The 23,784-nt window shown below is 49.5% G+C and overlaps 1 protein-coding gene across 1 annotated transcript in view; it reads right to left on the reverse strand.

Moving 5' to 3' along the window:
- Positions 1 to 1,247: 1,247 nt before the first annotated feature.
- The window catches only part of PLCH1 (phospholipase C eta 1), a 44,480-nt gene continuing 21,943 nt past the window's right edge, over positions 1,248 to 23,784 (reverse strand). Inside the window, exons 5-24 of the mRNA XM_059479455.1 lie at positions 23,325 to 23,495; positions 21,374 to 21,467; positions 19,987 to 20,190; positions 18,159 to 18,279; positions 17,041 to 17,212; positions 15,370 to 15,477; positions 14,637 to 14,798; positions 13,481 to 13,552; positions 10,633 to 10,727; positions 9,902 to 10,002; positions 9,025 to 9,204; positions 8,825 to 8,932; positions 8,166 to 8,290; positions 7,666 to 7,750; positions 7,026 to 7,172; positions 6,543 to 6,622; positions 5,226 to 5,285; positions 4,399 to 4,759; positions 2,416 to 3,625; positions 1,248 to 2,316 (exon numbers count right to left, since the gene is read on the reverse strand). Of these exons, the coding sequence (XP_059335438.1) occupies positions 1,248 to 2,316; positions 2,416 to 3,625; positions 4,399 to 4,759; positions 5,226 to 5,285; positions 6,543 to 6,622; positions 7,026 to 7,172; positions 7,666 to 7,750; positions 8,166 to 8,290; positions 8,825 to 8,932; positions 9,025 to 9,204; positions 9,902 to 10,002; positions 10,633 to 10,727; positions 13,481 to 13,552; positions 14,637 to 14,798; positions 15,370 to 15,477; positions 17,041 to 17,212; positions 18,159 to 18,279; positions 19,987 to 20,190; positions 21,374 to 21,467; positions 23,325 to 23,495 (4,725 nt within the window). The remainder of the gene's footprint in view (positions 2,317 to 2,415; positions 3,626 to 4,398; positions 4,760 to 5,225; positions 5,286 to 6,542; positions 6,623 to 7,025; positions 7,173 to 7,665; positions 7,751 to 8,165; positions 8,291 to 8,824; positions 8,933 to 9,024; positions 9,205 to 9,901; positions 10,003 to 10,632; positions 10,728 to 13,480; positions 13,553 to 14,636; positions 14,799 to 15,369; positions 15,478 to 17,040; positions 17,213 to 18,158; positions 18,280 to 19,986; positions 20,191 to 21,373; positions 21,468 to 23,324; positions 23,496 to 23,784) is intronic.

Genomic DNA, 23,784 nt, shown 5'->3' on the forward strand with positions numbered 1-23,784 from the left:
GTTCTGTCCCGTGATACCACAGCCACTGTGCTGTGTTAGAGCCTGAGTGGGACAGCCAGACAAACTCAAGTGTGGCTCCTGTCCCAGAAAGGAGACCAGAGCTCAGCTGCCACCTCCAGCCAAGATCACCCTGTGAAATGAAGGATCCTCCTCCTTGCATCTCCTGCCAAGACAGATGTGTGCAGCCCCTAACTGCTGCTGGATTCAGCACCAATCTATTTGGATGGATTTTTTTTTTGAGAAAACATATAACCAAGTGCTTAAAAATCTATTTTAATGACGTTTTCAAGAATAATAATACTCTGCATTACAAAAGAAAGAGGTAAAAGGTACGTCTTTGACATATCAGAAAAACTTACAGCAAAGGCATAGAGTATCTTCCAACCAAAATAAAGCTATGTTGTTCCCTACAGGGAAGCTTTAAGTGTCTGAGATTCCTTCACCCAATTCACTTTCAGCCTTCATAGAAAAAGGTGAACAGTCAAAATAGTCACTCTACCATGTCAGCTTAAATATTCCACTGACTGTCGACGATTCAGCAATAAAATTACAAATATACAGAAAATGGATCTACTGTACCGAAGCTACTCACACAACCAACAGCAAAAATACATAACAAAATAAGCAGAAATAAAGTGTTTTCATTCATAAAAGTATAATTACTCGCACATTCCACTCTGTCCCAAATCAACACAGTAACCAAAAAGGAAGACAACTGTTGTCACACTTTGTAGAGAGGGCAGAAGACAAATCTACACAGGACTCACAAATCTGGACTAACCCTAATTCTACAAACCATTTGCTGCAGACTCACAGTTCATACATGAAAACATGTAAAATTTATAGTAACAATTCAGAACAAGTGATGCTAATGAAGGGTTGCTGCCTGTCGGGCAGAACAAGCCCCAGTCCAGCATTCCAGACACCACAGTGCTTTGGAGAATCCTCACAAAAGGCCAAGTGTTTTTCCAACCAGGAGGACAAGACACAAGGAAACCAGCATTGCCTTCAGTGCAATGTCAGGCTTTGGAGCACGGCATGACAGACACAGAATGCTACAAATGCACACGGGCTCCATCAGCAGCACCCCTAAGGATGGAGGGTGGCTCCTGCCTCCCTCAGCCCTGCCAGGAAGGGGCACGTTAAACCACCCCTGACTTACTGGCATTACACTGCGTTCAGAAATACGCCGTGGGCTCCAAGCAGCTCCTGTACGCCGCAGAGCAGCAGTCCGGGCAGGGCCGTGCCTACAGCCGGAGCAGGAAATAGATCTCGGGCTGCTCCTGGGCGCCGGGAGGCAGCGGCAGCTCCCCGCAGCCGGGCAGCAGCAGTTCCCCACAGCCGTGCGGCAGCTCCCCGCAGGCGTGCTGCCGCAGTTCCCCACAGCCGTGCGGCAGCTCCCCACAGCCGTGCCGCAGCTCCCCACAGCCGTGCGGCAGCTCCCCGCAGCCGGGCAGCAGCTCCCCGCAGGCGTGCTGCCGCAGTTCCCCACAGCCGTGCGGCAGCTCCCCGCAGGCGGGCCGCAGCTCCCCGCAGCCGAGCTGCCGCAGCGCGGAGCAGGCTCCCTCGGGCACGCCGCGCCGCTCGCCGGGGCAGCCGCGCAGGTAGCGGCCGATGCAGGAGCCCGTGGAGTGCCGGTTGGCGGCCAGCGGCGGCCCCGGGGCCTTGCTCCGCAGCACCACCCCGGGCACGGCGCTGCCGCCGCACGGCCGCGGCTTGCCCGCCGCCTCCTGCCGCTCCCGGGCGCGGCTGGCGATGTTCCGAACCCGGCTCTGGCTGCGGGACGACAGCTTCCTCACCAGGGCCCGCGGGCAGTCCTCGTCCGGCTGCCTGGGGCACGGCGGCTCCCGGCCGTCCTCCTGCTCCGGGGACAGCAGCCTCCGCAGCTGCTCCGTCAGCGCGTCCGTCGAGTGCGGCCTCACGCCCTGCACGGCGGCCAGCTTCCCGTCCCTCAGGCCCGAGGAGATGAAGCTCCTGCTGATGTACTGATACTTACTCTCGAAGTTGCACGAGATGTCCTCCGAGGTCAGGTCTCCCAGGCTCTTGGACTTGCAGGGGCTGCTCTGCTGGATGGCCGGGTGTGTGGGGAACGGCAGAGCCCCGGGGTGCAGGGGAAAGGCTGAGCCGGCCCTGGGGACACACACGGCAGCCCTGCGCTTCTCCGAGGGCTGCTGCCACGAACCCGCAGTGCTCTCACACGCGGGGACAGCCAGGTGGCTCCTTGCAGCCCCGCAGGTCCTGGAGCAGTGCCGGGCAGCGGCACAGGGCGCAGCGGTGGAGCTGCTCCCCAAGGTCCTGTCCCCGCCGGTGGAGCTGCTCCCAGAGCTCCTGTCCCCGCCGATGGAGCTGCTCCCCAAGGTCCTGTCCCCGCCGGTGGAGCTGCTCCCAGAGCTCCTGTCCCCGCCGTGCCCGGGCTCCTGCCTCTGCCTGAGGCTCACGGGCGAGGCCAGCTGGCTCATGTCCTCCCTTCGGTACTCACGGGCGGTCACCAGGAGCTCCTGGCAGTCCCCATCCAGCTCCAGCAGGCTGCTGCTGGCCGAGTGCTCCCCAGGAACAGGGCGCCCCAGCGGCTCCTCAAAGATGAGGCTGTTGGACCCAAAGGAACTGGCAGGCTCGGGGGCTTCCCAGCTTGGTCCGCTCTTTGTAGCACAATTCCTTTTGGGATTTGCGTTTAGCAAAGAGAGGGATGAAGAGCAAGAAGAGCTGGGCAAGTTACTTTCTAGATTATTTAATCTTTTCTTGCAAACTAGTGCCCTGTGGCTCTTACATTCAGAAGGTGGAGATGCCACATGGAGAACTGTGTATGTGGAATACTCGGGATCCTCCAAGCTGGAGAACATGGCTGTGTCCAGAGTGGAGAATAAAGAGGATTTGTTGGATTTTGTGGGAGTGAAGTTGTGCCTACAGGGGCTGCTCAGGTCTGCAGCAAACATGTGTGGGACTGCATTCCCCGCCCTGGGGGTCTGGCTGCTGCTGCCATGGGGGCTGGAGACAGGAGGAAGGGGAGTTTGGTCATCTGTGCCATCAAGCTGCCCAATGAGAGTGGACACAGCGCTGTCCAGCTCGCTCTCAGTCGAGAGAGAGACTTCATCAATGAGGTGAGAAATGTCACTGTCCTGCAGGGCCGCCGTGGAGTGACAGTCAGGGCTCTCAGAGCACTCGGCAGAAGAAGGGGAAAGAGGTGCTGCAGTGCTTTTCTTCGTGTCACATTTGTGATTCTCCACCTCTGTGCTCTGAGAAACAGAAGTCCCCATGAGACTGACCTTCCCTTCCTTAGATCCTTTTGCGTCATCTTCCTTTTTACTCTCTGCACAGTTTTTGTGGTGTGATTTTTCTGTGGGAAGTTCCGAGTCAGAGTCTTGCGTTAGGGGGACAGTTCCATCAGAAAGATTATCCTCCTGGTAGTCTACAAGGTGATTTGCTTGAGCTACACCATTTGCAAAAACCAAATGTTCAGGTTGCTCCTGTGGAGGTGGTGCTAAACAGTCAGCTGTAGAATCTCTCTGGTTATTCTCCTTCTTGAACTGAGATGCTAAATGTGAAGCATTTGACTTTTGCTCCAAACGTGGAGAACCCAATTCTTTCAAGTTTGTTTCCTTCTCACTTGTATTGTCATCACTGTTGGCTAAATTAAATGAGAAACATATTAGTGGCATTAAAGACTTTGCTCTGTCTATCAACAGCTATTTTGTCCTTAGACAGACCAATGGAGAACGAAAAACTAGGTACAGTTGTGACAGAACTTAATAATGGGGTTGTGCAGGTTTAGTACAAATTATCTGAGTGACATGAATAAATGGAAAAATACAACTGCAGGCACTTCATTGAAATTTCCTTGGAATGTCTATTACATCAGGCAGGTGATGTAATATTTGTTGTAAGTAATGTTAATGAGGTACCACATCATAGCTTGCACGTGGCATTACCTTCAGCTGTGTTCCTAGTCACATTTGTACTATAAAGAAGCGTGGCAATAAAGACAGAACAAAACAGCTCTGTTAAAACACACAACACTTGAAAACAAGATGCATGCTTCAAGCTGAGTCAAAAGCATCGAGTAGATGAACTCCAGACTGGTTTATACATGTGGCTACTGCAAAGTGTTACAGTACAAGGATTTTGTTTGGATCTTCTACCAGCAGGCAGCATTCACAAGGGCAAGGGTTTGAATTCCTCGAAAAACACATATTGGGTGTTTTCTCCACAAATCCTCATGTCTTTCTATGCCAGATTTGAGCTTTGTGACTCACTCCTTTGGAGATTTAATGAAGCAGGGACTAGAGAAGTAAACTTAGTGTAATAGATACTGGTTTTAATGATGGCTAGAAATCAGGTACTCCTGGAAGAGGCGAGGGGAGCCCTGACCGTTCACCAAAAGTAGTTTTGGAAGCACCTTACCAGATGTGTTGTCCTCTGCCTCGGCCTCCTGGGCAGTGTCCTGTGCAGGGCAGGGCAGCTCCACCATGAGGAACCTGTCCACGGGCATGGAGGCGGGGCGCGCCTGCGAGGGGCGGCTGGGCCGCCGCAGCACCCCGTCCTTGTCCTTCAGGTCTGCCGGCTCCGAGGCGCTGTCCTTCATCTCAGCAGCCTCCAGGAAGCCCATCTTGCTCTTCTTCCTGCCCTTGGCCGGGGCGCTGGCCGTGCGCCGCAGGATGCGCTCGCCGATGGAGCGCTTGCGCGCGTGGTGCCCGCTGGGCTCGGCCGTGCCCGCCTTGGGCGCCTTGGAGAACAGCCCTCGGAGCCCCATCAGCTGCTTGCTCTGCGGGGACACAAAGCACAGCCTGCCTGAGCTCACGCCCGCTCACGGGGCGGAGAGCTGCTCTCACAGCGCTGATGAGCGATGACGGCAAAGTTCAAAACGCAGCAAAGCAAAAATTCACACCAAGCCACTCACAGCTACTCTGAGCAAGGAGCTCCAGCACAGGTCTCCATGGATTCATGCATGCCTGCCTTTCTCCTCATTAGGATGGCAGCCTGCCACAGTTACCAGAGAGCTTTGCTCAGCCTCCTAATGGGACTTGACAAGGCTCTAGGAAATGCTCGGCAGTGACAGGCTGCACATGAACGTGGAGTTTTCTATGCATGGGTTTCATCAAAGCAATATTCAGATGTTTCAGAGCCTGCATGGAGAATGGTTCCAGTTTGGCAGTTGCAGATCATGCGATTGGGAACCACTGGAAAGTCTGTGCCCGGCAAGTGCAAAGTGCATGCTCAATGAGCTCTACCTTGGTGGCTCCTAGAAAGTGCATTATTGTGTAACTGGGATTGAGGATTAAAGGGCTCCACTGAAAGGCAAAAAGAAATGCAAATCCATTTGGCTAATGTTTTCAAGACTGCCGCACAAGCAAATAAGGTAACAGTACATCAGCTGTAAACAGAACCACTTTACAGCAAACCATTTAAAGCTATTTCTTAGTTGAGTATGTGTCCCTCAGGAACGGAGCAGATCTCCTCAGTCAGCCGATGAGAAACAGCAGTGCAGCCATCATTGATTCAGAGCAGCATCAGGGGAACAGAGCCAGGGACATAGAGGGAATCCCAGCGGGTGTCCCCTCCTGCTCCCCTTGCCTCCCCTCTGGAGTTACGGCTGAGCAAATCGAGCAGATTTGTTCTTACAAGGGCAGCAGCCAAACAGGCCTTGCAAACCATCTCCAAGGATGTGATTGGCCTGATCTGCCCAGATGTGCACATACCAATACATGAGATCCCATCCCATGATCTGAGGGGATCAGGGAGGAGAAGGGAAGTGGAGCTGGGAGAGGATCTGGACAAGAGCAAACCTCAGCCCTGGGCCCTTCTCCCTGCTGTTGTCTCTCTGTTCCCCTGAGCTTTCTGTGGGTGCTGCACAACTTTGGGTTCATGTTTGTCATGACATTCTCTGCATCCTCTCAGAAGGCACAAAGACTGAGGGCTGAGTGTCCTCTGCAACCTCAAACCTCACAAAGGTCAGGGTTTTGTGTTTATCTTTGTTTCTTAAATCACTGCTAAGGTGCTATTTTACTTAATCCTTCTGCTGACCATGGCCTTAATTTCTTTGTGCTGCTTATCTCCAGATGGAAACAGCTAAGGAAGGGCAGCTGAAAACACAGAAAAAACACTGTGCTTTCACTTTCACTTTAAAATCATTCTAAAATTAGCAAACTTGCAGAAAAGCAAGATCTATGCACTAAAACCCAAAAGTAAATTAGGTTAAATTAAATTAATTTAATTAGCTGCTAAAAATAGCTTGTCAAATATTATGATCTGGTGCAGCTACAGTTCTCAGGATCTACTTGCAAAATAAGATCAGTGTAGCACACTGAAGAAATGTACCTCCTGTACCTAGACAAGATCATTGTTAGGTGCTAACAGTAAGAACATCTGCAAGCATGTGCACACCAAGAGTGGAGCCATGGTATGGTGACCTTTCCTTGCTGATCTCCTGCAGGGAAACCCCACACACACTCTGAGCCTCCTGGGCACTCCAGCACAAATCCTGGGAGGTTCTGGGCTACATTTAAATCCATTTTTATTAGAAGATGTAAATTTCCAGCTGTACCTACCTTTCCATAGGTCTCATTAATGATTATATGAACAAATATGGAAGCTTCTGTCAGTCCTTCTAAGTACACATGGCGATAGCCTGGGGAAACAGAAATAGGAATATTTCCACACAAACCTCCACCAAGAACCAGCAGTTTGCATTTTATGCCCAGCTAGGAATGACTGCCTGTAAAAGTGATGTACACACAGGAAGCCACCTGGTGCCTTCAGTAAACTTCTCTGGGGTCCTCACAGGTTTTCTGAGCCCCAGTACAAATTGCCTCCAAGTTACAAAAAACACACCGCAGTAATTTCCAAAAGCACAGACAACCAAACTCCTTTTTGGGATGGTGCATAAAGCACCCTAAGAGAACAGAAGACTTGTCCAAGTTTCACATGAAGTCACAGAGATAAGATTTATAAAAATCTATCATCTTGTGCTGCTAATGTTCTCCTTGGGTTTGAGGGAGGATTTGCACACCCAGGAGAGCAGGGGGACTCACCAGGCACGAGGCTGCTGAAGGCCACAGTTCTCTGGCCCACAAAGTCCCTCCCGATGGGGTCGTGGTCCCAGACCAGGAACCGCACCAGGGCAATCTCGGGCATGTGGATGGTGAAGGTGAGGGTCTCCTCCCACACAGGATTGAACCCTGCAGGGCAGACAGGACACACTGGGGAACAGGCCAGAGCGAGCGCCTGCCTCCGTTCCAGGAGCACAGGGCACAAGGACACGGCAGCAGCAATGACAGTTCCATCATGTCGGTCGTTAAATGTGACACATCTGCCTCTGGGATTGCTTTAAAAACAAAATGGGTCTGCCTGGGGGCTGGCAGGGATACCCAGGCTAGCCCTGAGATAGATACAGATATAGATACAGATAGATTTGAGCTTCTGCATAAAGGAGATCTAAGAACAATTTGGTTAAAAGGCAATGTGGGGAACAACTCCTGCCCTTCACCTCTAACTTGTTTGTCTCCACACCAGAATTTCTGTCTGGGAAGCAGAAATAATTTGTTAAAATACAATAATTTGATTTCATCAGATAAGATGCTTTGCAATTTAGAAAGCAATAACAGACACTAATTCATTTACACTTATTTAATATTTTACTCTAAGAAAAAGAAATCTCTTAGATTATCTTACCATTGTCATCCACCACTCTGGTCTGATCTTTACAGCAGTCAACAGGTAACCCAATAATCTCCACCTCAACAAAGGGATCTATGATCTGTTTTTCAAAAACACAAGATTTTAAAAGCAAGCCAGCCATACAAATGAAGGTGAATTTTTTAAAAATTAATGGGGAGAGTTGATTTAAATTCATATGAGAATTCAAACTCCTTTGATTTACATGAATTTTCAAGCAGCACTATCATGGGAATTGGTTCCATGGAGTACATGTTGATGTATGATTTGCATCAAGAGCTATGGACAGCTATGACTAATTTTCATAAAAGTCACCCTTTAAAATACAAACCAAATCACTTCTTAAACATCACAAGTAGGATCCAGGCTGTGGGAAGTGTAGCATGTTGTGACCAAAAGCTTGACAAGATCTGAAATTTAGTGGTGTATTTGAATAAGGAGAAGGTTTGAGTCCCACACTGCCTGTCACTCCCATGGAATGCACCAGAGCATCTCACCTCTCCTCTGTCCCCCAGCATTGAGTCAGGGGGCTTGGGGAGCTGCTGCCCACTGATGATCTTCAGAATCAGCTGCTTCTTAGGACTGGCAGGAAGTGGATCAGCAGAGTAGGGGTTGAATGTGCCTGAAAGATGGCAAGAATGAGATTGTAAGGGAAAAGATACACATAATAAATATCTCCCCCCAAAACACAGACAGACTAATTCAGTCAGAAATGAGAAACTATGAGTATGGAGCAGCTGCTTAGTAATTTTAAAATTCTCCTCCTATTTCTTACAACCTTTTCTGAGAGAAGACCCCTTGGTTTTGTGATTCCAAGGCAGAGCTAGACCAAGCCCTGGATACTTGCTCCTGGTCCACTGCAGAGCTTCCTCTACTTTCCTGCAGCTGGTCATCCTAGAACACCTTTTTCTTCTTTTAAACTCATGTTAATAAGGCAAAGAGCTCTATATCTATATATATCTATATATCTATCTATATATATAAATATATATAATCACAGTAAGAGATTGCACACTGGTACAAGTCTGAGAGCTGTGAGTGCATGGAAATAGGAGAGATTCTAGATCTGTTTGCACTTTCCTTTCTTGTGCCTTCTCTGTGAAGGACAGTTTATGAAAGGCCTGGCAGCTACAGTGATAACTGCACTGAACCTTACCTTTGCACATCTGCTGAGGTTTGAGGACATAACCACAGTTGCCATTTACCCTGAATTTTGCTTCATTTAACTGCATCACACGTCCCTCAGACTGGTAGTTTAGGGCCACTGAAAGAGAGAAGTGGGGTGCCATTAATAAAGATAATATTATTAGGCACACACACACCAAAAGGGAAGGAAGTCTTTCACACAGCTCCTACCTAACTGGCAGCCCACATTCCAGTAGGGAACAGGGTTGAAGTTGCTGGAGTCGATCCGGTAGGCAGAGGGATAGACCCGGGTCAGCTGCCTCTGGTTGTAAAGCATGAACTGCTCAGCCTTCTGCTGCACTGCCTGGTGGGCTCTGGTCTCACTGAATGACAGCACGTTCCCTGTGGAGCCTGTGTGCCATGGCACAACCAACAGACAGGTGACAAACAGTCCCAGGGCATGGGCCTGAGCCCAGACCTCATTACCTGGCTATTCATCAAGGGCAACCTGAGATTGAGTCCAGTGTTCCAGGACAGATTGTCTTGTCCTTCACAAATCATGTACCCTGAGTAACTGATGGGCACCAGCTCCCCCTCTCCCCCTTCCAGGAGGGTCTGTTGTTCTCCTCTCAAGTCTGTAGACTCGAAAGGAAAGCCAAGTGAGAGCTTGGCAGCTCTAGGGAACCTGCAGCAAAATCCTCTGCTGGCAGCAGGGCCAGAGGAGTCACTGCCAGGGAGGGAGTGCCCTGCTGGGCTCTGGTTTGCCCTCGTGCCAGCCTAACAGCAGCACTCAGTCCCCCCTCTCACAGGTGACAAGGACATGCCAGCCCTGTGCCAGCCTAACAGCAGCACTTAGGCCCTCCTCTCATGGTGACAGGGGACACATGCCAGCCCTGTGCCACCCTAACAGCAGCACTCAGGCCCTCCTCTCATGGTGACAGGGGACACATGCCAGCCCTGTGCCACCCTAACAGCAGCACTCAGTCCCCCCTCTCACAGGTGACAAGGACATGCCAGCCCTGTGCCACCCTAACAGCAGCACTCAGGCCCTCCTCTCATGGTGACAGGGGACATGGCTGCCCTGTGCCAGCCCTGTGCCACCCCGTACCATCATCCATGATGTCCTGGGCTGCCACAGAGTTGGTGTACACCACCAGGTCCGACAGGGCCCGGCACAGCTTCACTGTCTTCCTGCGGCGGGCCAGCCTGCTGGGTGAAAGCAAACAGAAACGGGCACTTGCAGGACTGAAGTGTATTTCAATCCCCCTTTCTGTTCTTTTCAACAACAAGGAAATGAAGAATTGTGAGCAGGGAACCCTGTGAGGCAAACTTCCTTGGAAAGGGTTCTGGGATGACTGCTCCCCTCTACCTCCACAGCCCATCCACACAAAAAAAAATTTTCAGTTAAAATATAATGGAAGAGCCGCACCATGGCTGTTCTAGACAAAACCAAGGAGCATTTCAGTGAGAGCAAACACATTCTCAGTGGCACTTTTCTGATTGCTTTTTTTTCCCATTCTCAGATGCAATAAAGTTGCCTGGGCTGTGATGCACATTCTGTAACCTGCACAGTTTGCTCTGTTTGCAGCAGGTGAAGTAGGGCCTGGCACCTTTCCATGGGCACTGGCACTGTCACACTTCTGTGCAGTTAATTGCTGCTTGCAGCCTGTGACAGGTGACACAGCCACAACACCGGGCTCACAGCAAACCCAGCTGACAGCTGTCACGTGTGGCAGACACATCACACGTGGCACACACACACACAGGACCTGCTCTGGCACAGCCTACACGCTGCTGGCACAGAGCAGCCCCGGCCCCACCTGAGGGGCTCCAGCTCACCTGTGGGGCTGCCCCAGCTCCTTGCCCGGAGGGTGCTGCTGGCCGTCCTCATCGTCCGAAGCACTGTGGGCTTTGGCCGCTGCCTTGGCAGCTCTCTGTGGGGAAAGAGCCAGGCAGGGTCAGTCACTGTAACAGGGGCTCCTGTTTCTGGGGCTGGGGCTGGGCAGGAGGCTGAGCTGGGCTCTGCAGCCCCAGGGACAAAAGTGACCCCTGGGGCTGGGTTGGCAGAGTTTTCCTGCTGTGGAGAAGGAAAGGCAGCACAGAGCACCCCATGGCAGTGATTCCAGCTGTGGGCAGGAGCAGCTCTGGGTGCTGCCAGGCCTCAGGGCTCATTTCTGGGTGCTGCCAGCCCAGCCAGGCCTCAGGGCTCATTTCTGGGTGCTGCCAGCCCAGCCAGGCCTCAGGGCTCATTTCTGGGTGCTGCCAGCCCAGCCAGGCCTCAGGGCTCATTTCTGGGTGCTGCCAGGCCTCAGGGCTCATTTCTGCCACGGTCTGTCCAGCACAGGCCGCTCTGTGCTCTGCCCCTGCCCTGCTCCCTCCCAACACCAGAGGACAACGCTGCTCCCCTGGCTCCAGGGCACTGCTCCTGCTGGAATCCCAGTGGGTTGTGTCCTGTTTAACAAACAGCAACACACACCGGGGTCTAAATATACAGAGCACTGCTTATGCCCACCTGTGCCCCTCCCCAGTTTAGAAAATTAAATGCATTCATTAGTGAAGGTGTGAACAGAGTAAGGGCAAAATGTTCAAACATCATCTTCCTGCTCCATTTCGAGCCACTTACAAATATTCAAGTGATTCTAAATTATTACACTATAAAGAAAATAGCTATGATAAAAAGATTAAAACCTCAAAATCCCTTTTTTTCATAAGCACCTATGATTTAACAGTTTCCAATTTACACATTACATCTTTTGTAATGCTAAACACAGCTTCAAGTGAGAGTTACTTAATCCCCTTCTCGTCAAGAGGTAATTAATATAACTGAGAGCTCCTTATCCTTTTGCACAGGGCTCACTGAGCACAGATTTATTTCCTCCTCTTGTCATACACCCTATTGGACATAATTCAGTTTGCTGTGTTTGGTGCTGACATGAAGCTGACTGTATTGGAAATCATTTGCATGGTTCACTTTGGAGTTTGAAGGTCTGCACTGAGCATGTTCCACGCAGTTAACTTTCAGGAATTGCCAGCTTTAGTGTCTTTGCACCTCCCCAGTAGTTTTTAAAGCATTTATTCATTTGGCACAAGAGCTGGCTGAAAATGTCATGTGTCAATATTGTTGGGTGGATAATTCTGTATCTGCAAAAAGATCAATAGTAACCAGTCTTCCCAGGCATCCCTTCAGCTGGAAAGGCATCAGGAGCAGTTACAGGATGTCTCTGTTGCCTCAGTCTACAATACAATCACTATTTTCTAAAAAAAATCTATATGTACCCTTATTTTTTTCACCAGAGATGAAATGAATGGGCTTTCCAAACCTGCTACACCCATTAGGATAACTAGCTGAAGTAATTAAATTATTGACAGACTTTCAGCCCTCAGCAGAAGCAGCAGATTCCAGTGGCTGACGTTTGCCTGTGACATGTCATTCCCAGCATTGGTGTGGCCAGCAGCAAGCACAGGGTGCCAGGGGCGGTGCCCACTCTCAGGTACCACAGGTACCCATGAGGAGGGAACATGCACTGAGCTGAAGGTGCTGAAGGGAACACGAGCACTGTAACTGATGCAAGCTTGGAACTGAAGGGTAAACATGAGCCCTGGTGCTCTCTGCTTGGGGAATGTTGATGGCTCCTAGCTGGCTTCAGGGCAGATGGACTGCTGGCTGATTAAGTTCTTTGAAATGTCTCTTAATCACAAAAAACCGCTCAGATTCTCAGTCCCCAAGCTCAGTGCAGCCCTCACCATGGAGAGCAGAGTCTGGATGGCTGGGACAGGGGCTGGCTGGGCTGCAGAGCTGCCTCTGTGCTCAGCCATGCACTGCAGCTCTCACTGACAGGGCTGCAGAGCTGCCTCTGTGCTCAGCCATGCACTGCAGCTCTCACTGACAGGGCTGCAGAGCTGCCTCTGTGCTCAGCCATGCACTGCAGCTCTCACTGACAGGGCTGCAGAGCTGCCTCTGTGCTCAGCCATGCACTGCAGCTCTCTCTGGCTGCAGCAGGAAGGGAGCTGGCAGCTGCAGCAGCTCAGGCTGAGGCTGTAAATCCAGGCTCAGGGCTCTGTGGGAGTGTGGCAATAGGGGAGGCAGATGACAGGAGCACATTTGTCAGGATATGGGCACGGGAGGAAACACGGGCACTGTTCCCTTGTGGGGGCTGCTGTGTGCCCAGCTGTGAAATGGGAGCTCTCAGCTCCTGCCTGGCCATGGAGACACCCCTGAGGAGCAGCAGGGCAGGCAGTCCAGCCCAGCAGCTGCACAAACATAAGCAGGATGTGAAAGCCAGGAGGAGATCAGGCAGAACACATCTGCACAGAGCAGGAGCCCTGAGCCAGCACGCAGCCATAGCAGCCCCTGGGAGCAGGGACAGTCCCAGCACGGCCCTGCCCAGGGTGGGACACAGCAAAGCTGGGCCCTGACTGAACCAGGCACCATCAGCTCTCTGGAAAACAAGGTATGCCAAGACATTTGTCTCTGCTGCTCTTCTGCTGCTGCAGGTTTGGTCAGAAAATCAGCAATTCCACAGCTCAATCTTCTGAACAGATTAAGACACCGAGTGTAATCACACAGGCTCCCTCCTCGCTGCCCCCATGCCCATCACACTTGTCTGGAGCAGTAAAACATTGCCAGGGTCTCTGGAATGCTGCCAGTCCTATAACAGCAACCTCAGCTCTCATTTATTTCACTCACCTTGTGTTTACTGAAGTTTCCCATTAATGATCGACCATGAGACTTTTTTCCACCTTCTTTTGTATCCAAGTTCTGTGCAGAAAAAGTGCAATAAAAAGCATAAATAAATACCTGCAGAAATGTCTTTAAAGAGTCTGCTACAGTCTCCAAAAGGCATCATTTCAACCTCATACAAGTTCCTGTGTGTCACTCTGGCTCACTATTAGGAAAATAAAATTATTGCAAATGAGACAAAGTAAGTTAAAGTCTGATCTGGGAACAAATTGAAATCCAAAATCTCATTACAGGACTTTTCTAATTTCTTTGTACACTTCACAGTTTAGAATCATCTAACTGTAAAGAAAAATACTAACATTAGCACTCAAGACAACAACAAGCCATGTAGAAAAAGCAGTCTAGCAAAACCAGGCAAATAACAACAAACCAAGACATCTGAGTGTTCTTGAAAGCAGCCACAAAGGGAAAAGGGAGAGGAAAAAGAATCTCCTAGCAGATAAATGTGGACTTCTCATAGGCAGCCTGCAGGCTGAGTTCCACATTCCCAGCCATGCCCCCAGACATCAGCTGGATAACTCCTGGCAGCATCTCACTTCTTCTGTCAGGAACACACAGCCCTTCATCTTCTGAAGAGCAAAACAAAACTGAAGAATATTCCCCCAGCATTTCAGCTGGGTGAGTGTTTCAGCGCTGTGAACTCCAGCTTCTCCCTGCTCAGGGCTGAGCTGGACTCACTTTGGGCTTTCGTGACGATGAGGGCACTGGGGGCCCAGCAAAATCAATAACCTGGGTTCAGAGATTTGCTCAGAGCTCAGGCTGGAAGTCTCTGTAACACGCAGAAATAATCTTTAGCGGATTTTTACTTCTTTTAATAGCAATTACTTGGGAAAAATCAAAGGCAAACCAGTAATGAAGGAAAAATAAATGAACACTAAAAATACAGGAAAAAACCCAACTGCTCCCTTTCTAGTGCATCAATTACACAGTAACTCCCAGAAAAGAGTTCTGTGACACTGGTTCATGAGCAGGCACATCTCCACAGAAAATTCACTCTGTATTTAATGTCCCTGGAGTTTGCATGCAGTTCCTCAGTTCCTGGCTCTCTCATCTGAAACATCTGCAGCACACTGCACTGTGCCCTCCTTCACAGCCCACGTACCTGCTTCATGTTCACACTGAAGCTCTGGTGAGTTGCCTTCAGCAGGGCCCTCACAGTGAAGCTGTCAGGATCCTCCTTGTCCCTGATTTGGGATTCTTTCAGCAGAGACTCCAGTTTTGTCCGTATGAAGGATTCCACCTGGTGCTGAGTTGCACCATTGCTCTGAAAGACACCAGGAAACCCAGCTCAAGCAGGGTTTGTGTCCATCCCATGCACACTGAGGGTCACACAGTGCTCCCATTTCCTCCCCTCTGCAAGAACAGACTCCTTGCACAATCCTGCCTGATCCTGCCCTTTCTGCCTGTGGCTTTCACTGCCATTTCCCTTCTCCCTTTCCCCTGAGCCCTCCCAGCTCAGCTCACAGTCCCCCACAGATCCCCGGGACCTGGCCATGGGCTCTCTCTGCCCCACAGCTGTCACAAGCCCCCTTCTCTTTCAGAAGAGCATGAATTCCCAGCTAATGCACTTACAGACACCCTAAGCATTGGATTCCTGCTCCAAACAGTGAAAAAAGCAAGTGATTTCTGTTAACAGTCATCCAGACTATACAGACTCAAACCAGTCTCTTACATAAGGCACTTAAAGTAAAAGTGAATCCTATGGAGCAGCATGAAGCTGACACAGGAATTAAAAACTTAGGAATGAAAAACTCTGCTAACTCTAAGTAGGACAGAAGTGTGCATGTAAGAGATGCAGAGCTGTCACACTCTGTGAGCTGACTGTGTGCACATACAAAGCAGGGCTTTAACTTGCAGTCGTCCTCAATTTCATCAGCACTGTCCTCTTCTGAAACCTCTCCTTCCTCAGCATCTGCTCCAAGGCTGCAGGGCAACTTCTTACCCTAAAATGAGGAAAAAACACCCCAATAAATGTGGTCAGTGTTAGTTAGTGCACCCAGTCTGCTCCTCTTGCTTCACCATCTGCTCCTACATAAATCACCTACTAAACTTCTGTGATATTGCTCCTGTGCACAGAAATGTTCTCAGCCTACCTGCTTCATCAGTGGGAGACAGGAATGACACTCAGGATTTCTGCAGAAAGGCAGAGGATTGATTTTGAGGCTGCATTTTGAAATTAATAATGCTGCTGCTAATGAAGGGTCAAATTCACTTCATGCTGGTACCTTTACACTGGCTGAAATCCCTGAGTGTAACTGGAATGAATCTTTATATACACTTACAGGTTGAAAATTATGCCATTACTTGAAATTGTTTGTGAATCAATACTAGTGAATCAATACTGCCTTTCAAAGGAAAATATATAAAAAAAGCAAAAGCAATAGCAGAAAGATGAGAAGCTGGCTTACTTCTCAACAAGGTACTGATTCCTTAATCTGACTTTATGTTTTCCAACAGAGCTGCTTAAATTGAGCAGGTGATGGGAGGCAGGGCTTTGTGCAGGGATGCTGGGATGCTCGAGATGGAATTTCTCATTCTGAAAGCAGCTCAGCTCCACAGCAGTCTGCACCCACAGGGCTCCAGCAGTGAGAGCTGGAGGATCAGCCTGCAATGACAGCTCAGACGTGCTGGAAAGGCAGCTCAGAAATTCAGGTAAGAGCCCAGAGCACCCAGCCTGTGCTGCCTTTGGTGCAGTGCCGGGGGATTTCTGCAGGAGTGATGTTCCACATGATTTCCTGTGGATCCCTCAAACACCAAACTGTGTTTGCACAGTTCATTAACCAGCAGCCACCCCAGAAAACGGATGCAGTGAAATGCAAAATCACGGCTGAGCACTCAAAGGGCTCCTAATTCAGGGTCAGCTCTGTACTGTGCACTGCAGCATGTTCAAACTAACATCAGACAAAGTGAGAATCCCTGCAGCCAAGGACAGGGGAAAGCCAGAGTATCCTGAGAGTTCACACAGAAGTAATTGCCCCCCTGTGTCCAAGTAAATTAGACAATCTAATGGGGCAGAACTCTATTAATCATCCTCCCAAAGGTCTGCCTTGTGCTCCTTCCCTGTTTTATCCGTCCTGGCCTTTGGAATTCCTTTCAGAGCAAATCTGTTTGGAGTGAGGGGCTCACACAATTAATCCTGCACAGAGCTCTGGGGCCTCCTCCAGCTCCTCCTGAGCTGCTCTCCTCCCATAAACACAGCAGATGAACCATGAACAGAGCTCCATCCCATGAACTGCAGCTCCAGCTCCTCCTGAGCTGCTCTCCTCCCATAAACACAGCAGATGAACCATAAACAGAGCTCCATCCCATGAACTGCAGCTCCCTGCTGGCTGAGGGGAAGGGCAGGAGAGCTTCACTCTTCTACCACTCCAAAGTACTTTGTTCAAGGAAAGACTGTCAGGTAATGTTTAGATGCTAAAGGGGTATGAACTGGTCCTCCAAAGAAAATATGCAATAAATATCTCAAGCTGACTTTTGTTGCACTCTGAACATGCCCAGCAAGTTACCTTCACTAGGATTTTCCCTTTTAAATCCTGAGGGCTGGGAAGCTGTCTGGGGTCTCCAGTGCTCACAGATGACAAGTCCAGTTTGTCACCAAATATGTCCTTCAGGTACTGGGCGATCTTCTTTTGCTGTTGAATACTGCAGTGGTTTTCAATGGACAGGATGACTGGAAACCTGGAAACAAAGCCCCAGACACTGTCAGAGCTGCACCCTTACCACCCACCTGGGAATGGAACAGCCAAGTTCCTGCACAGATTTGCACCACTGTTTTCTAAACTCTTGGCAGCCCCAGGGCTCTATAACCCCAACCACCTCCTTTAGCTTTGAAAGTACCACCTTGTACTTCTCATCAATAACACCAAACTTTTGGGCTTGGTAGTTTTCTTTCCCACAAATCCATTGTTGGGTGCTTTTTATTTAAATAGAGAAAAGGAAGTATTTTCCTTTTATTGTCTTTAAACTACTCAAAATTCTCGACACCCACACATTATTTGACACTATTCTGTGTGTGTGTCTACATATATAGATATAGATATAGATATATAGATATATAGATATATAGATATATAGATATATAGATATATACATATATACATATATACATATATACATATATACATATATACATATATATGTGGGTGAAGTCCACAGTTTTCATAATAAACTGTTATAAAGCATTGTGGCAAATGAAACAGATTCAGAACACTACCCCACACCTCAGCATTTCCTCAAACTACACATGACAGCTTTTCAATTTCTCTGCTGAAATAAAGTATTTTCAGTAGGCAGAGAAGATCACAGTATCGATTTTTCAGGAGAATTTCCCTGTGGATGTGAGTGGGAAGTTCTATTGAAAGATAATCAGCAGTGTCAGACTGTCCAAAGCCTTACTGAGTTCAAGAGCACAAAAAGGTTCAACTTAGGCAGAACTCTCTCCCTCGGTTGATGGGAAGAGCTTGTGCAGCTGAACAATAAACACAACACAGGCAATAAACAGGGGAACAGAATCTACCCTGATGTGCCTAAAGGAATATTTGCACTTCCCGGGCTTGATGGTTGTTTTCAGTGTGGGATTAACTACAGAAAACAGGTGTAGCTGCAAAGCTGGCTCCACACTTACTCGTTTTTGATGAAGGCATATTTATTGATGGTTTCTGCCACGTCCCGGAAGAGGATTTTGGAAGTCAGGGTGTAGCCATGGTGCACCACTGGCTCCCCATCTGGGCCATCCCAGCAATCCACTGTTGAGACCAGAAAAGGCACACATTAAGGGATGCCCCCAGCCTCACCCATTCCTGTGCTCCTGCTGCCAGCAGAGCTCACCTGCTCAGCCATGCAGGTTCACTCCACCCCTTGGCACCCCTCATTCCATCTGCTCTGCCCTGCCAGCAGAGCTCAGACTAACAGGACAGCCTTTTCCTAGCTCAGATGAGAATTCTGCATCCTAGAACTGTTTTCCCCCTTGTATTTATTTGAGGTTTTTTCCTCATATATAAAACTACAAAGGTGTAATAGGTCAAATAATGTTTACAGCTACCTTGGGAATGGAGTTTTTGCTTCTGAGGACAAACTATTTTAAAAGAACTTATCTTTTCCCACTCCCAGTTTAACTTGCAGCTTTATAACTGACTGTATGAAGAGTAGCATCAAATCCAGCACATGCAGAATGGACCAGCATAAGAATGCTTTTCCTAATGAATGCCTGTACTCTGAATTTATACCAATCTTGTCACTGCTGCTGCCTCCACAGGCAGTTAAACTTCCCAAGGAGAAAGCTGCAGAGCTAGTCCCTGGGCTCTCAAGTAGCTGCAATAGCTTTGAGGTCAAGGAAAATAACACTGCTGAGTGTTCTTGGGAGCTGATCTGCAGAAGGCAATCACCCAGTTCTCTCAGGTTCATTTTCTCTAATTAATTTTTAAATAGAGATTAACAATATTTTTTTTCCAGATGACCTTTTGTAACGCTATTCATAAAAAATTAATGTTGAGTCTAACTTTGCCAAAAGACTTTATTTATTTTTGGAAAATAAAGATACTAATACTAATATAAAACCGCTAATGTTTTGTTATTATTTAAATCATGCATAGCTTAAAAAAGAATCTAGTGTGATCCCCATGGCAGGGGGGTGGAGCTGGGTGATCTTTAGAACCCCTTCCAACCATTCTGTGGTTCTCTGGTGCCTGTGACGCCTGCCCAAGGTGATCATTCCCAACAGAAAAATCCAGTTTGGAGTGGTCAGAAAGTGCCTGAGGCAGCCCAGCATCACTGCTGGGAGTGTGGCCCTGAGGCAGTGGCCAGTGCAGCTCCTGTGCTGCCCCATGCAGCCAGCCCTGTGCAGCCAGCCTCTATGTAGCCCCGTGCAGGCCCCATGCAGCCCCCGTGCTGCCAGCCCCCCATGCAGCCCTGTGCAGCTCCCATGCAGTCCCTGTGCAGCCCCCATGCGGCCCCCATGCAGCCCTGTGTAGCCAGCCCCCATGCAGCCCCCTGCAGCCCTTCTTGCAGCCCTGTGTAGCCAGCCCCCATGCAGCCCCGTGCAGCCCTTCTTGCAGCCCTGTGTAGCCAGCCCCCATGCAACCCCTGCAGCCCTTCTTGCAGCCCTGTGTAGCCAGCCCCCATGCAACCCCTGCAGCCCTTCCTGCAGCCCTGTGTAGCCAGCCCCCATGCAGCCCCGTGCAGCCCTTCTTGCAGCCCTGTGTAGCCAGCCCCCATGCAACCCCTGCAGCCCTTCTTGCAGCCCTGTGTAGCCAGCCCCCATGCAGCCCCCTGCAGCCCTTCTTGCAGCCCTGTGTAGCCAGCCCCCATGCAGCCCCCTGCAGCCCTTCTTGCAGCCCTGTGTAGCCAGCCCCCATGCAGCCCTGTGCAGCCCCGTGCAGCCCCCTGCAGCCCTGTGTAGCCAGCCCCCATGCAGCCCCGTGTAGCCAGCCCCCATGCAGCCCCGTGCAGCCCACCTTCGACGCAGCGGCAGCCGGCCTGCAGCACGCGCGCGTACATGTCGGCGCGGGACTGGGAGAGCAGCTGGTCCCCGCTCAGGTAGGTGTTGTGGGACGAGGCGATGAAGTAGTGGCACAGGGGCTGCCGCATGTCCTGGTGCACGTGGCGGTGCCGCGGGTCGGACACCTCGCACGCCGGGCTGCGCATGAAGCTGGTGAAGCCTGCGGGCACAGCACGGGCGCTGAGCCCCTCGCAGCGGCCAGGCACTGCAGGGCACGGCGGGGCCAGCCCGGCTCGGACACGGACGCCTTTCCCAGCAGAGCTCCTGGCGGCACTCCCGTGCTGGGAATGGCACTGCCCGCAGCACGCGGGGGCACGCACGGCAGCGGCTGCCCAAAGCACAGCCGTGCGTCGGCAGCCGAGGCACTGACCCATCACCCTCGCTTCACAATTTCCCTTTTCCTGCAAGTCTATTCAAGAAGATGGCACTTCATTTATAACCCTCTAAACAGAGCAGCGCTGAACAGAGAAAGTTTTAAAAATATCTCCTTTAAGAATGAAACATGTAAAATGTTTGCAAAGGACTGTGCAAACAATACCAGCCCTGAAAGCAGCTCAGAGATAAAAGCAGCTGCAGCAGCAGGTTAAGAGGAGCAGAAATGCTTGCAGAAATATTGTTTAAGTGTCACAGCTTGTTTGTTTTACTTTCCTTTTTCCAGTTTGAGTGCAGCGCCCTGGGTCACATCGGAAGCTTGTTGAAGGGAGGCCATATCCAGGATTTAAATACCATGTGGAGGAAAATTCCTACTTTCCCCCTCCCCAAATCACCATGTACATAATGCTGCTCCACAGAAGCTTCCTTCTGGGCAAAGGAACACAACATGGCTTTTAATCTATTTCATCTCAGCTCTGAGGCTGATCTGATACTAAATTGGATTCTGAATAAACATACAATTTACAAGTGCTTTCACAAGCAATGGGAGTCACGTATTTAAACCCAATGAAAATGCAACTATCTGTACTTTGTTTCACAGAAGCATAAAGGAATGGATTGTGCAGGATCCCAGACCCCAGAGCCGAGGCAGAATGAACACTTTGCTTTCATTACCTCCCTGGGAGCGGGCTGTAGATGAACCGCAGGGTCCAGGACAGTTTTGTGAGAGTGAGCAATAAATCCCCACAGCCTCAGGCATCCAGCCCCACTGCTGAGGGTGGCTGTGATGGATGGCTGCGAGCTGCTGCCTCACCACACCTACTCACATCTCCCCCCTGACTCACAAAACGCTCCCACACTCCCGACCGCTGATCCAGGGCACAGCAAAAGCCTCAGCAAAACACATCAGAGCACTTCCACTCCACTGCAGCACGGCAAGAGAAAACTCACTCTGAAAACAAATCTTTTACCTTCAATCCCAAGAACATTTTGCTTCTTGTTTTCTTCTGACACTTCAAACTTCTGTATGATGTCCAGACAATATTCTGGTGTCACATTATTCATCTGCACAAAAACAGCAGCGGAGGTACACTCATTTTTAACATCACCAGCATGTGAAAATCTACTTAACTTGGAGAAGACAAACAGGAGTGAGAGGTAGCCATCAATTAAAACCTATGTCATTTTAGTCTCAAGATTAAAATTAGGTGTTTAGCAGCCTTAATAGTTGTACTGGCCAATGCTGTGGAAATGAGAACTATGACATTATATTCTTTAATATAATCTTCTTAGACATGCAAAAAGATTTGGCAGGCTTCGATTTCATTTTCATGCGTTTTCCACTCCTATGATTTCATTACTTCCAAGGGAGTTCACTGTAACACACAGGCTAGGAGAGAAATAATTACATTCTGAAATGAAAAACAGCAGCTTTTCTGAAACAAATAGGAATTTTGTCAACAGCTTCAGCTAGGCCACAGCTGAGGTTCTAACTGATTGTGGGGCACTTACAAGTATTCACTTCTATTTCCTTCAGAACTGAAGGGAAGGACTAGCTCCCATCTCATCTTTCCTCACTGCCTTGAGTTGTAGAGAACCAAAGGGAGAATGAGGATGGGGTAGATTTCATTTCTCCCTAACAACATCACAGGAAGACAATACTGGCTCTCAAACCTCTGGCACCTTTCTTGTGCCATCATCCAGTTCACTGTTTGTACTTTCCCAACTAAGCCAACCATCCTGAGATGCTGCAGGAATTGCACAGGATAATAAAAAAGAACAATTCAGTAGGAAAAATAACATTGTCCTTGCTCAGGTTGGTGTTTGATTGCAAACACTGCTCAGAGCAGGCCCTGTTCTGGTACAAGCTGGCTCAAATTCACTTTTCCATTATCCCCCATGGCTCCTTGCTGACCCAGTGTGGGCTTCTCATGTGCTTGAGGAATGGCAATGTCTAATCTAGTCCAAAGCTGCATCTGCTGGGGAAAAGTCCACACATTTGTGCTTTTTAATTGTAGCTTGAGAGGTGATGACTTTGGCCATTCATTTTTTGTTACACTTTAGAGTCAGTACTCCACTAAAAATAATATGGGTTGCTCTCCTAAACAGGGAGTTCTCCTAAAAAAGAAGCCAGTTTAGCAAGCTAACAAAAACCCCAAGCTGCTTTTGTTCTGTCCTCAGGCTGCAGAGTGTTTCATATCCTGCCAATCGAGTAGCAGATGGAGCAGAACAGACTGTCCACAGATTTGCAAGCATCCAGACAACAGCAAAACCAAGATGCTGTTTGGGTGCTGAGGGCACTGGGGAGCTGCCTCCTGGCTGGGAGCACCATCAGCTCTTGGGGCAATGCTGCCCTGCCCCAGGGGAGCAGGGAACACTGCTCTGGGCCACGGGAACATTCAGGCATCTCCTGACCTCCAAGCTGGGCACTGGGAAGGGGCACAGGGCTGCCAGGTGCCTCCAACTGCCCAGCCAAGAGGAGCTCCTGCTTTCACTGTCTGTGGCTTGCTGCTGGAGCAGTGCTGAGCAGAGCAGCTCTGCCCACACAGGGCTCTCAGGAGGGCACACAGAGCACTGAGAGGGTGCAGAATGCCAGACCTGACAGTCAGCTGCAGGGTTCTGCTGCAGCAGCAGCTCCATAATGTCCCTGTGCACCCCAAAGGCAGCTCTGCCGCGTGTTCCCCTTCCTGCTCCAGGTCCCTGAGCACCCTCTCACACCACTATCCTGGGCACTGCAAAAATCATCCAAAGCAGCTCAAACTCTTTCTATAAGCATTTCAAAAAACAACAAAACCTTCAGAACTCTCTTCTGTCACATCTGTGCTTTGCCCTCTGCCCCAGGTTAATATTTTCCATAAAATCCTTTCCTTACACTTGAATGTAAGTGCATGGCCATAGACATGGGTGCAGACACTGCCCTACCTTCTGTTCCACCCTCAGAAACTGGGCCAGCTCCTCAGCAGTGAGATGATCCTTCTTGTCACTGTAGCTTAGGAGCAGCAGGTACAGATCTCGACGCAAGGACATCATCTTGTAAAACACTGAGAATTCTTCGAAGTTCAGGGTTCCTTGGTTCTCATCTGTGTCTGCCTCCTAAGAGGTAATGGCACTCAGGTAAACATGCTCAGCACAGGAGAAATCAGGGAATAAAACAGAGCAGGACTTGTGTACACCAACAGAAATGTAGTAAATTCTAGTCTGTAAGACTGTTCAGACACAAATCCCAACAGGCTAAAATAACTGCAAAATTATATCATCCTCTCTGGGGCTACTGATGAAAACAGTTACTAAACTAAAGCCACAGATTCCCCATGAAACTCTAATTTCCTTTTTAATTCCATATTTATTTCCCCAGAAAGAGGCTCACCCTGGGCTTTATTCT

The sequence above is a fragment of the Ammospiza nelsoni genome, chromosome 10, assembly GCF_027579445.1.
Source record: "Ammospiza nelsoni isolate bAmmNel1 chromosome 10, bAmmNel1.pri, whole genome shotgun sequence".
NCBI lineage: Eukaryota > Metazoa > Chordata > Aves > Passeriformes > Passerellidae > Ammospiza > Ammospiza nelsoni.